The sequence below is a fragment of the Agelaius phoeniceus genome, chromosome 2 (genome assembly GCF_051311805.1).
Source record: "Agelaius phoeniceus isolate bAgePho1 chromosome 2, bAgePho1.hap1, whole genome shotgun sequence".
NCBI classification, from domain to species: Eukaryota; Metazoa; Chordata; class Aves; order Passeriformes; family Icteridae; genus Agelaius; species Agelaius phoeniceus.
In genome coordinates this window covers 38,761,610-38,775,650 of record NC_135266.1, presented here as the reverse complement: position 1 = coordinate 38,775,650, position 14,041 = coordinate 38,761,610, and the positions used below count along the sequence as shown (strand labels likewise).

The 14,041-nt window shown below is 47.4% G+C and overlaps 1 protein-coding gene across 3 annotated transcripts in view; it reads right to left on the bottom strand.

Moving 5' to 3' along the window:
* FGF14 (fibroblast growth factor 14) overlaps nucleotides 1-12,376 on the bottom strand; it is a 380,035-nt gene extending 367,659 nt beyond the window's left edge. For 2 of the 3 annotated variants that reach the window (XM_054654603.2, XM_077173512.1), the window contains exon 1: nucleotides 11,728-12,376. In XM_054654603.2, coding sequence (XP_054510578.1) covers nucleotides 11,728-11,935 — 208 coding nt within the window. In that variant the 5' untranslated portion in view covers nucleotides 11,936-12,376. The remainder of the gene's footprint in view (nucleotides 1-11,727) is intronic. The other variant, XM_077173514.1, reaches the window with a different exon arrangement.
* Between the last annotated feature and the right edge of the window lie 1,665 nt (nucleotides 12,377-14,041).

The following is a 14,041-nucleotide window of genomic DNA, read 5'->3' as shown; positions in this document are numbered from 1 at the left end:
TTCTTACTCACAATTCTGATTTGCCATCTGTTGATGAGAAGAAGAGACTGGCTTTCCCTTTGAAGTTACTTGAAGATCTCCAGTGTAAGCTTTTTGATGCAGATTTGTGGTCATCTTCAAGGACTGAATGGCACCCAACATTCTTGACCTGTTTCACTGTGAACTTAATAAACTATTGGAAGAAAAATGCAAATTAATACTGAACCTATAGTGCCCTCTTCTATGGTTTGTACCACCCAGGACATGGTGTCTTGCCCAAAGATTTACACAGCTTAAGATCCATGGAAGTACATATTCTGCATTTTAAAAGCTGTCCTGTAGAACAGTTTGGAGGGGGATAATACATTTCCTCTCCCCTGCAGTTGCTGTGGCAACTACACAGGCTGTTTCAGTTTAGCTTGAGGGCCACCCTCAGGAGCTGACTCCTGTGCCATCATCTCTCCTGCAGGGGAGCCAGCAGGTGTCAGCCCCGGCAGCTGCAGCACACGCAGGACTCCACACGCCCATGCAGGTCCAAAGCATGGAGGGCTGCCAGACAGGAGGCTCTCAGGGCAGCCAGGAAGGCAGGAGGCCCTGGACACATGGCCTAAGGTCACCCTGGAGGCCACTTTTCCAGAGCTGGGCAGTGACAGCTGGTAGACTCAGGGGAGCATGGGAGCACCTTCATTTATAATAGCAAAGCAATGTTTACAAGGATATTTCACCTTTAGCAAGATAGCTATAAATGGAATAAATTGAGAAAAGCTAGACTCTCAAATATAAAACTCTCTCTATGTCCTTGGAAAGAAAGACTTCTAGAAATAGATGCTTTCCATGAAAATGTCCCTAAATTTCAGATCTATTTGCTCTTCAATTGATAAATAGCTTCAACAATTTCTAAATTCTGCTTGCCTGTAGGACTCTGTTCACTAACCTATCTAAATGACTACAGACTCCTTTAATCCCTTTATTATTTACTTTATCATTTCTTTTGTCATTCTGGTTTTTCATCTCCCTCTGAGAATAAGTGGGAGAGAGAGCATCCCACACTATTCATGTATCATCCACATAGCCCCTGATAAAAACTCATCTAATGTACTAACATCACATTCTGGCTTACTTTTGTTCTAACTTCAGCAAGTTCCACCCCCAAATTCTTAACCTACATATATGACTACAAGGGATTAGTATTTATCTTCTCCTCATCTTCTGTCTTAAATCTATTAGCAGGTGTTCTTTTTGGCAGCAAACCGAGACCATAGTTACTCCAGACAGCCACTGAAATCCAAGGAAAAGGAGCTCCAGAAAACATAACAAACCCTTGTTTTGCTGTTACTCCTGATTCCTTTTCTAAAATATTTTAATGCAGACTGCACAACGTACAGCCTATTTCTGCTTTAGTTACAAGGTCCAAAACTTCAGCCTCCCCTTTCATTCAATGGTAGCTGGCACAACTGGAATAAAATCATTCTCATCCAGCATCTAAGAGAAACTTAGTAACCCTACAGTTAAGACTACCATGATACTCACCTTTATATACTTACGTTCAATTTTTTTTCTCTCATTTTGCTTAAAGACTTTTTTTTTAATGAAAGAACCATATTATGTAACTATCATGAGGAAAATCCTTAGAGAGTGTTTTCATCAATGGTGTATGGGAGTGGTCAAAATCAACATCCATGATGTTGAAGTGCTAAGAAAGCCAATGTCTTCAAAGACATGCTTTCACAGAAAACTTTCAGTCACGAGAGAATGTCTGACTGTGGCACACAGATCTTTGGATTCATCTCTATTTCATGCCAGTAATGCTTCAGATACATCATTTCATATAAATTGCAAAGACCAATCAAAATGAGGAAAGACACTAGAACAGAAAATCACACACTTCCTCTATTCCCACTTCTTTGGTTCAAATTTCTCCTACCATAAGTAAACTTATTTCTTTTACCCAGATATGTATTACGTAGGAAACTACAAGAGGTTTTTTATCCTGTATTTTCACTCTTCCGCAAACATTATCTGAGTTTAAAGTCCAGTTTGAAAACAAAGTAAAATCACCTTAAAAAATGTGGTTCTTCCATACATACACTACATAATGACTTGTTTGCTGTAAAATAATCCCATACTGCTTTCACATACCCTGTTCCATGGAAGAAACCATGCTACAAGTTTCAAAGGTAAGAGAACTCATCTATGCCATGTTTCAAAACTCTGTGCATATAGCCAGAGCTCAACAGTTCAGGACACAGGGTTTTAGTGACACACAGCCACTGGCTCTGCTACTAATGTCCCTGGTCAGCAGAAACCCTGGAACATGCAGCACTGAAGAGGCATGTTACAATCCTCTCACACAATAATGTCTCTAAACTAGGCCATCAAAAGTGAGCTCAAAGGTGAACAAGGTGAATCAAAAGTGAGGTTTACTCTGTCTGTGCCCTGCTGAGGGTATGGACACACAGGGCATGCCTTGCATCCACACAGGTTTTGCAGTTCTCTGGGATCTCTTCTGCTTGTGCCATGGCCACAAGCTTCAAAGAGATACAAAGCACCTAAGAACAGAACAGAAAAAGCCAGGATTTGGAAACTCCCTACCAACACAAACAGGAAATGCTCAGCAATAATATCCAGAAAATTTCCCTGGATGCTGAGGAGTCCTGCTTCAACAGCAGAATCTCACACAAACCATTTTATCCTCAAGCAAGTAATATCCTCAAATGGTCCTCAAAACAAATGAAAAGGATAACATTTGTTATTAGGTCTTCTAAATCCTCTTGCTGATTTTACTGTCTTTTCCTAATCAATCACAGTTACTTTACAGCCTCTGCATTTCTTTACTTCTGCTACTGTAAATTAGCAGCAAGTGGGAAAACAACAATGTATACAGCTCATGCCCAACAAAAAAAAGGCTAGTCCATCAGCCTACCCTTCATCCATCCTAAATACCTATTATACCATTAATAAAATAAGCCTGTGAAGTTCTTCTGCTCATGGTCACTAGCTAATTATTCAAAGTGGTGGAGAGGACTTAAAAATATCTGAAAGAAATACAATTAAGGGCTACTTTTCCTGAAAGACCTTATCCAAAGTAAAAAGGTGATATGCTTGCACAAGGAGAAGGTGAAAACACTCAAAGAGATGTGAGAGGCTATAACGGAGATGGCAGAGTTTGGGATGGATCAAGGTCATATTCATAGAGGTAATAAATGTCTGAGTAAAGCCGGGAGACTAGCAAATGTTGGCTATGAAACTCTGTGTAACCAGATTTTTTGAAGCAGAAAGTCTCCTTCACATGGGGACAAACACAAAAAAAGAAAAAAGGATTTGAAACAGCAAGTGACTAGGAAGAACTCTCTCAGGGGTGCAAAGCTTTACAAATTTTAATCCACCTGTTAGTGCTACTTTAAAATATGGATTTTAGTGAAAGAGTACAAGCCACAAAATTGCACCTGGGTTTTAGACATCCTAAAGGTAGCTAACATTTGAGATCTTTGGTTGGTCTCCTAGTGAGATAATCTGCCTACATCACATTTAGGTTCAGTTTCTCAGAAACTATTAGCTGTCTGGGTTTGACTTGAAATTTCCAGTTCCAAGAAAATCAGAACTGTAAAGTGGCTCTTTGTGTCATAAGTACTACAAATTAATAGGGACTATTATTAATTTAATCCTCGTTAAGATATTCCTGATAGGTTACTCTATAAGATACTACTGTATTAATGATTTAACTGACTTTTTTTTTAAGCATTTCCCTGAGCTATAATTTTTCCACATCTTTTCCTACATCTTTTTTTTTTTAATGTATTTTCCACTATGTTCTGCACTGGTAGCTCCTCTTCATCTCATTCAATGTCAATAAATGTACTCTGATATGTGCAGAAACTACTGAGCAATTGTAGTGCTCTACAGTACACTTCTTTAATGAGAAGCATGAACTGGGAACTGTTTAATCTGGACATTCTGTTTGATTGTAGAGGGACATGCTTAGAACTACATTTACTGAAGGAGTAACAAGTCTGGCAAAGTTGCCTTCTTTAAATTAGCATTTTCTTCTCAAACTTCATTAAAGGGCAATCAAATTCCTGCCTATTTCCTTTGCTAGCATTGGTGAGAAGCAAGAGATTTATACGTAAACAGAAGTCTACTTTTATACACAACCTGTCTCTCCTGTTCAAACCATTCAACAACAGTATGAAATTCTAGTTTTCAGTCACACTAGAGCTTAATTCCTTAAAAGCTTCTTCAAGAGAGTAATATTCCACTTGTTTCCTCAAGAGAAAGGAGGAAAAACATGCCCTTTTCAGGACATAGTTCCTTATCCCATAGGCCTAGAAAATCCATAGAAATTAACTTCTTTTAGCAGGACAAAAGCAGCACATGCAAAGGGATGTGTGGGCTGCTACCTTATTTTTGTCCTCCTAAGCCAAAGATATCCTATGCCCACAGCAAAGGCAAGTTATACTGCATAGGAACTAAGATGACAGAAATGTCCAGGATTTCAGGACGGTTCAAGGAAGGAAAAGGCACCATGAAAGAAGTGTTTTTCACCTGAAAAGCTCTCCATAATCACTAGTCACAGACAGGGGGCAGGAATAGCAATGTTAGCCTCTGTTTTTCAACAGAAGAACCAAGGAGTAACCCACAGAAAGTGCAAACCCCTCCACATCCTTTTGACACAGCACGTGGTTATGTAGAGCTCACTGCTATGCAAAGTTTTTTGATGCCCAAAATAGAAATGCTGTTTGATAACTGAGGTTGTGTAGCTCTTTCAGAAGCCACTACACACAGTGACCTGAATACAAGCTCCAACTTCACAGTCCAGTGACAGCTGAAAACTGTCACAGCTGATAGATAAGGGGAAGGATCAAATCCAAAGATTTGCCCATGTCTTACATTTTTTCTTACACCACCGAATACCCAGAGATGGAGACAGGACAGGATCAACAGCTAAGGCACAAATCCTGCACGTTCTGTATCCTCACTATGTTCTTATCTTTCTACATGACAAAGCCATACACAAAAAAACATGGATGACACAATGAATTTCAGTGAAAAGTGAAGTATATTCTTCTCTCAGCTCAGTAAAATACAGGCCTTTTGGGAATCTCCTTAGAACAATGTTTTCATAGAGGATTACAGTTTATTTGTATCACTGTCCTCGAGCAAAAGCCAAAAATTCCAAAGGAATTAAAATATTTAACCTTGGCTTGAGACTACTGTCTGATAGGACCAGGTTCACTTTAGTGCCACAAAAAGATTAAGCCAAGTAATTTCCAAGACAGTGCCTACTGTATGCAAGGGCTAAACTCATTCAGTGCAATTCCACATGCTGTTTCCAGTTAAAAGTCAAATAAGCAAGTGTCAGAGTGAAAAGACAAAATACAGATATTAAAATTAGACTATCAATTTCTGCCAGCAACTATGTGCTACCTATTGTTATTTGACCCACACCACCATTTAATATTAACTCAAAAGATACTAAAATGTTTATTACGTTCACCCCAGTATAGTACCTAAACTAGTCATTTAATTTTACCGCAGAAGGTGTTATTAATCTGGTTTGTGCATTGAATATTACTATTCAGATATTATTATTCTGACTTCTTGATGCAGTTTCATCAGCAACTGTTTACTCTCCTTGTAATATTAAACATGAATGCTTTTAATAGCATTTGCTACAAATACACCAAACCTGCATTCCATATATCCATCAAATGCCTTTCACTTAATGATTTTTGAAGTTTTGGCCTCAAAAAGTTCTTTTCTGGAGTCAGTGTGCTCCTGTTTTGGATAACAGCTTTGTTAATTATTCACATGCTGTTTTTCTTTGCTGCAGAGTATATTAAAAATATTACATTTTGCTTGCTGTGTGTTCAGTCCATCATGGTGCCAAGCACCATCAGTTCCTTTTGCAGTTATTTTCAGTACTTCTGGGTGGATCTACTGTAAGGATTTACTTCAAGAACACAATAATTTTTTAATAGCCTGTCTGAAGATGAATATACTCTTTTAAGCACTTTATTATATGGTCTCCAAAGAAAATATTTTCTTCCTGGCTTACTTTGCTGTGACAATAGAAGCACACTCTGTGCAAGAAGGGGGCCCTTCCTGAACTAAACTTGGGTGCAGTCTGACAAAGTTTATTCCCAAGTGAACTGTTATCCTACTGTATACACATATAAACTCTTTCTGTACAGTGGCAAGTAGCTCTTGGACACATTAATTGTACATCAAGACACCTGCTACATCTCAGCAATTTTTTTTTCACAACAGACATTGTAAAGTTTTATGATCGCTCGATGTTTTCTTACTCAGTGAGTTGTTCAGTAAACTAGTAATTTATCTTTGAAAAGCTATCATTCACTGAAATGTGAAAAACAAACAAGAGGGCCAACAGCACGCCTGTGCAATGTTCAGAAATTGCCTGCAACTTCTAACAAGCAGGAAGGGAAGGCAAAGGTAAGTAACAGTGGGTCCAAAATCACAAAAGCCCTCTAAACCAGAACTTGGTGTAGAAACAAATCACTGCTCCCCAGGCAACAAGATCTTCCTTGACTGAGTGGAACATGCTCTAGCAGGACTCACTCTTTAGAGGCATGTTTGGCAAACATCTGTAAATATTCTGTTGAATTTGCACACAACCACTTCATTTATCCATTTGCAACCTAGACTCAGAGGATTTTATCCTAAATGTTGACTGTTCCTATGGAAACCTCAGTAGCGACCCCACCAGCTACAAAATTCACCCTCAGAGTCAGTGTAAGGGCCCAATTCTCACTTTTTTAGATTTATGAAGTCCTCTTGAAAAACTGGTTTCCAATTTCAAGCAACTCTCTCATCTTCAGATTATATTTTTACAGTCATTTACTGGACAGAAAATCTTTACAAAGGGACAAATTCAGAATGTCTAAATCACTCATTTTTTAGATTTGGAATCAATAGGAATTTTAGCTTAAAATGAATATACTTAATATAATCCTAGAAGGTTAAGTACAATAAACATCAAGCTCAAATGAAAAAAGCATACACATAAATATTTAAACCAATGATATCTGTAAATACATTTTTTGTATTTTCCTTAAGCCTAAGTCATCCTTTTTATATTTGAATTCATTTATAAATGGCCTGTCATTAGCAGACATTGAACTAGGTGCAAACATTTTATTACAGTAGGGAGATGCATGAGCAGGCATAAATTTCACCCCTTAATAAGTAGAGTATGCAATTTAATTTGATCAAGAATAATTAAATTTATACAAATTCAGGAAATGTATTCCAGAGAGGACAAAACTTCAATAGGTGAAATACATGTAAATAGGCAGTTTTACATTTGAGCAAGAGAAACAGACCATGCCTCAATTCCCACTACAGGAATTACAGTATTTAAGCAGTCAGAGCTGCTTTTCGGACCGACATGACAGAAACTTCAAGGACTTGATTCCACAGCTCTTACTGTCTTTGTCTTTTGGTGGGAGGTTTTCTTTCTATGAGTAAGGAAAGCAGTGGGGAGGCCAAATTTTTTCAGAATTCAGATAAAGACACACACCTACTGTATATTTTATGGGCAGGACACAAGCTTCCATTTCAAACAGATCCTCACATGGCTGTGCTTGGAAACTTTTTCAAAATCATAAGCAACCAGGAAATACCAGACAAGCTATTTCATGGAGTAGGAAATTAACATGGGACTATGCAGAGATTCCAGTTCAGCTGCAGCCTGGATTTCAGACTTACTGCTTTTAAAACAGGTTTTGTATTTGAAATTGATGTGAGATTGATACTAATTTCCTAAATTAAATCCTCCATCAGTAATATATTTATAGTAATGCCGATTGCCATCTACTCCCCTGTCAACCTCCCTGACTGTGCTGGAGAGATGCTTCTCCTTGGGAGTGAATGGAGAGGAAACCTGATCCATCCTCTGTCTGCTGGGTTGCCACCAGGAGTGAAATGTGATAGCAATTCCCGCCATGGGGGCATCTAGTATTCCAGCCAACACACCTCCCGTGGGCACCCAAACAGCTGGCATTTGGCAAAAAAAATCTATTCACTTGCTGGCCTTGCTTCAAAAAGCAACCAGAGATAATCTCCTTTCCCACTTCTCCTCAGGCCCCATATTCTCCCCATGACTTTGCCATTCCCTGGCCGAAGACACCCAGTTTGGAGGCTGCGGATGGTGGTGGGAAAGCCAGGAGGACAGTATCTTATTATAACAAGCCCTGGTTCAGAACTTATGGTTTGGAGCAGTTTTTAACTATTTGTGAGGAAAAGTCCCTTTGCTTTTGCACTTTTTAAAGTCCCCTCTGTGTGTATGACAAGCGGGAAGGGCAGAGTTAGACAGAAATAATTGCAAAAGCAAGTGAGGCCCAGGGAACCTGACACATGGCAAACATTTTCACGAGAGACAGAACACTGCAGATATGAGGGGCTTCACTGATTGTAGCACCATTACACTGAGGAACATCCAAAAATACTCAGTAGCTGAAAACAAAGCCACACCTATTGATTCCCAAAGTTTTTCTCCTCACGAAGAAAGGTAAAGAGGTAAATAATTGCAGCAATCAAACGCAGCTCCTCTATCGAGGATATCAAATCTGAAACCAAGGGGTTTCAGCCAACCATAAAACCAAAGCCTCCTGATGCAACCCTGCCAGAGACTTACACACAGCCCTTCGGACTCGCCATCCCTCCCTGCCGCACTTGTCCCGGTCTCCGGAGCTCTGAACGGTGCCGGTTACCGGTGCCGGCGGGGCGAGGCCCCCGGGGACGGCAGGGGAGCCCGGGAGGGGGTCCGCACATGGAGGGGGGGCTGCAGCCAGCGGTGGGGGGAAAACGCAAAGCAGAGAACATTTGGAAAGGAGCCACTCAGTCCCGTCTCTGGAAATAGACCAGCTCTAGGAAGGGACAAAAAAAAAGTGCAGCAGGCCGAAAATAGCTAAATAAACTGCAATTACAGCCAGCGTTAGTTGCCTAACCTGCCGGATTTTCTGCACGGTTGGATCAGCGGCAGATGCTCGCTCATTTGATGACTTTTGAGACTGAGAAGCCCAGCGGGTCCCGAAAAGTTTGGCGGCAAAGGGGGCGGGGGGCGGTAGCGGGGCCCCGTGCCGCAGCGGGGATGGGGTCTGCGAGCTGCCGCAGAGGGGGAGCCCCGGGGGCACCAGGCCAGGACGGGCATCGCGGCACCGCTCCCCGCGCTCGACCCCAGCCTGAGTGGAGATGATCTGCCGTCAGAGCAACAGCGCCTGTGACCGAGCTACCAGCTAATCCGGCCAAGCGGATTATTAGCCTCCTCAGACAGAGAGCCGCAGTTCGGCGCTCCCGGAACGGAGTGGCGGCACGGGGAGTGCGGCTCGGCCGGGCTCGGCGTCCCGGCGGCTCTGACGGGATCAAGTGGGAGCGGAGCAGAGCAGCGCAGACTGTGCGGGCGGGCAGCGACCCCGCGGAGCTGGCCGGAGCCGTAGCACCCTTCAGGGCCCCACTCCGCGCCCCCTGCCCGCTCCCCCCCGCCCACCTCGCTCGCTTAGACGAGCTCCCCCCACTCCTTCAGAAGAGGGGCTCAGCCCTCCTCGGGCCAGCGCAGCCCTCGGCAGGCAGGGTGGCGGCGGGGGGAGTGCCGCTCCTGCCAGCCAAATCCACTCGTCGTCCCATGCAGAGGGAGCAGGGAAGTGCGGCAAAGTCCCCGGGGAGGTGGAAAGCTGTGCCGCGGTTGCCTGGCACTCCGAGGGACACAACTCGGCTTCAGGGGCCGATATCCTGACAGACTGCCCTCCGCAAAGAAGGAGCACCAATCTTTAGGGGTGGACCAGAGTGTGTGTGTGTGTGTGGAGGGGCACACGCCTCACCCCCCGGTATGCAAAGTGAAAGGCCTAGAAACCACCAGCCCTCGTCCTGCCCCTGCCGCCCCCCTCCAAATCCCTTCCTCAGGAGCATCGCCTCTTGCCCAGAGCACCACGGCGCTGGAGCCGGCACCCCCGGGGCTGGGAACGACGACAGCGGGCAGGGCAGGCAGGGCCACGCCGCCGCTCTGCCCTGTCCCCTCTGCGGTCACGGCCCCTGCGTGCGTGGCCCGGGCCGGCGGAGAGGGGCATCCCCAGGGGCTGCGAGAGGGTGGTCGGCCGTCCTGACCCTGTCTGGCACATCCCGCCCGGGGGGGCGCACGGCTGGGAAGTGGCCCCCGGCTGGCTGCAGTGCTAAGGGACGAGTGAAGCGAAGGGCACTTTGCGGGAGGCTGAGCGCAGCCTCCGGCGGGGCATTTCAGCCTCTTTGGAATGCTAAGTGGCTGCTTTTCACTGCTGCGGCAGCGGCGGGGGGGAAAGGGGCGAGACGAGCTGGCAAACGGACGCCGGGGGCGGGGAAGGGTAAATCCGCCGAGGTGCCCACCTCGAGTCTGCACCGGACCTGGGCTGAGCAAAGCAGCAGCCGGCAGCCCGGCTGCCTTGAAGGAGAGGGGTGCGGGCTGCCAGGGCTGCTGCTTGTTGATGTTGGGGTGTCAGGCAACGAGAGCCTATGATCTACTACACTGCAGTGCCAGCGTCAGGAGCCTCCTGCTCGGGAGCTGCCACTGCAGGGCAGCCAGCACACACACACACCAGCGCGCACACACGGCATCCCTCCCCTCGCAGCCCGGGCTCCGGCGGCTCTCGCCTCCCCAGGCACGCAAGTGCTTGCAGACAACCTGCCGGCCGGGGTGAGCGAGCAAGGCGGCGTGGGGGACCAGAGGCCGGCGGAAGGGCCGGTGTTTCCCCAGAAAAGCTCCCGGCTCTCCCGCCCGCCGAGCATCCCTTCTCGCCCACCTTGCTCGCCAAGCCGCGGGCTTGGCCGCACGGACGCCCCGAGCAAGAGGGATGCAACAGCAGCAGCGTGACCCCCAGGGACCAGGCGGCCCAGAGCACCTGCATTTGCATTTCTTATGTAATGTACTGCAAGTTTCCCCCTCGGAGCCGGGCTGAACCGAAGCGCATGATCCCGGCTGCCAGGCAGACATAGAGACGGACGCAGAGACACCGGTGCGTGGCACAGAGGGGTCATCCCGGCAGCGAGAGGCGGAGGAGCGGCACAGCCAACCCGGCGGTGCTGCTGCTGCCACTCGGCATAGCTGGCTGAGTTACCGTCTGGGCACAAGCCCCAAGAAAGTGTCCATCCCCTTTCCTCACCACCCTCCACCCTCCTGGCCTTGAGTGCCGAGGGTGAGTGATAACGGGGAGCCCCCAGGCCGCGGGAGGGGGGTGTCTGGCTTGACTTTAGAAAGCCGAGCGAGGCGGTGGGTGGGTGTGTGTGCGTGTGGGGTGAGATACTGCAAGCTATTCAGAAAGTGCTGTGCAGGACGCGAGCCCCGGCACACTCACCCACCGCAGACAGGGCCGGCTAACACCAGCACAGGAGAGCCAGTCTCCTCTTCCCAAAACTGACTGGGGGGCCTCCCGCGGTCGGGAGTGGGGGGCTCCACCGCCTTCCCCACAAGAAGGGTACTGATGTAAAAGTTTCCTCCTTGGAAATAGCACATAGGAACTAGGAGATGCCGGCTGGGCGAGGGTCGCCTTTGATTTTATTTTTTTACCCCTTTTCGGTGGTGACAGGGGCTGAAGCTAATACAAACCGCTCCTTGCTTATTCATACACGTATGCACATGCATGTCCGTGCTGGCCTCGATATATCCCCCCTTCTCCCCTCAGCAGGATTGCAGATCTACCTCGGCGAGCAACAGACAGGGTAGCATTAAAGAAAAACAACGCATTGCAATGGATTGCTTACCAGTTGGGTTCTTGTTTTTCTTAAGACTCTTGCCACAAAGACACTGCAGCATATGCGATCCTTTGCTGAAAATGTTCCAAAGAAACCACATTGATTTGGGCGAAAAGCAATCCAGCAGCTTATACACCCTGAGAAAGAAGAGATCCTTGTGGTTGCATAATAATAAATTGAGATCAGTTCTCCTGAAGAGGGGCACCAGTTTTATCATAGAAAAAGCGATTATATTCCGATCTTCTCCCAGTTTTTTTTCCTCACGTGGTATATTTCTTTGAGACTTTTCAACGGATGCTTTTTTTTCAGCCAGGCTGAACGGTTGTTCCCCCTAGACCAACAGTGAATTATAACCAAAAGCGTGGAGAGCAAATATAAGGAATCCCTTTTTTCAGCGTGAAGCCAAACGAAAAGTAAGGTAGTGAAATCCCAGCCGAGGCCAAAACCTCATCGGAGACACCGGCAAAACGCGGAAGAAAGATCCCCAGAGAGAAAACCATAGCCTGGTACTTGACTGCTAGGAGGATGGGTGGATCTGCAGAACAAAAGCCACGGCAGGATCCATCCTACTGAACGACTGCCATTGTGCAGCCCCGCGGCGGGAGAGCGCACCGCCAGCACCCGGCGAAGCCCGGCTGAGGCGCAGAGACCGCTGCCGGCCGCGGGCGCGGACCCCGCCCGCAGCCCCCGCCGATGCCCCGCAGCCCCCGCCGCCGCCCCGCGACGCCGCCCGCCCTCGCCCGCGCGGGCCGCTCGCCTCCGGCCCCGGCTGCCGCTGCGCCCGCTCCGCCGCGCAGGAGGCAGCACCCCCGCCCCGCGCCGCCCGCCCGCCGCAGCCTCGGCGCCCAGTCGCCGGCGGGCGCCGGGGGAGGAGGAGCCGCCGAGCCCCGCCGGCCCCGATCGCCGTCACGTAGCCACGTGCGGCCCGGCCCGGCCCGGCACCGCCCGCGGGTAGCACGGGTGGGCTGCCCCGGGCCGGCCGCCGAGCGCGCACCCCCGCGCCCCTCGCCCGGAGCGCTCCGGGCCCTGAAATCCGTCCCTCCCCCGAGTGTGGCTCTTGCCCGTCTCGGCCACGCCGTGGTCTCAACGGTCAGGAATGACCAAGGCAGCCGCGAGCTGAATAAATCAGCCCGAGAGGGATGTTTCTTTCTGCAACCTGCTGGCACCAGACCTAGAGAGTGTCCTGGTGAGATCTGGGGGTTGCCCCAGCAGAGGAAAACACCGTATCTATCATGGTGTTGTGAAAAACGCCGATGATGCCATGAGCGGTGGAGTCCTGGGCCGGGAGTGGGGTTCCCGAGTACCACAAATGCCCAGAGAGGCAGTGCTAACACAAAGCACCTGCTGCACAGCCGGGTTGACAACACGGCCGTGGGCAGCCGGAGCGGCTCCTGAGCAGCGCCAGTCAGTGCTCTCCATAGGCCCACCCAGGCAGCGCTGCCCTGTCACCAGCCCTCCCTGGCCTCTGCCAGAGGGCTGGACCAGCCAGCCCAGAGCGATTGCACCCACGCATAGCAGTAGAGGCACTGGAAGAGCTGGAAGTTGATGCCCATGTTCTCCCTCTCCCCTTTAGAAGCTCTGTCGACTCTTTGGGTACTGGAAGATGTTGGGAGATAGGACAGAGAGCATGAACGAATGAGGGAAAATACTATGAGGTAGTAGTAAAATAAGAAGCTGCTGAGAAGAGGGTGGAAGGAGGAAGCAGGTGGGAGAACACAGGACAGTGAACAGCTCCCTCTCCCTCTCTCTCTCCCTCTCCCTCTCCCTCTCCCTCTCCCTCTCCCTCTCCTCCATCTCTCTCTCTCCTTCATTGCCAAAGTAATCTATATTTTCATGATCATCTTTAGCTCTTTGAAGAAACGTTTGCTCTTTGGCCATTCACTTTTTCCAGTATCAGAGTACAAACTGGAAGCTCCAGGACACTGTTTTCATATATGGAATCTGTAATAATATTCACATTCCTTTAGACATGGTCAGATGTTGGTGTTTTTTCTTGAACCCATGGAAGTTTTCATTGCTCAAGGAAGTGTAAGACTAAAATATGAAAAGTGCAGAAGTTTGTGTGTGTGCTTTTTCTGCCTCGCCAGGATCTGTTGCTTATTGATGCTGAGAAATGCAGTAAACATTTGGTCAGCATACCAAAAAACCCCACCAGGAAAGAAAACTTTTTTGATGGTTTTAATTTCAATAAGATTCTGGATTTATACATATAGATGAGATGCTTGGTTACTAGATCCTCATCTACATTATATTTAAGTATCATTACCCTATTTTAGAAAGATGAAGAATCACACATAGGAATGAGTTGCTGTATTGTGAGAAG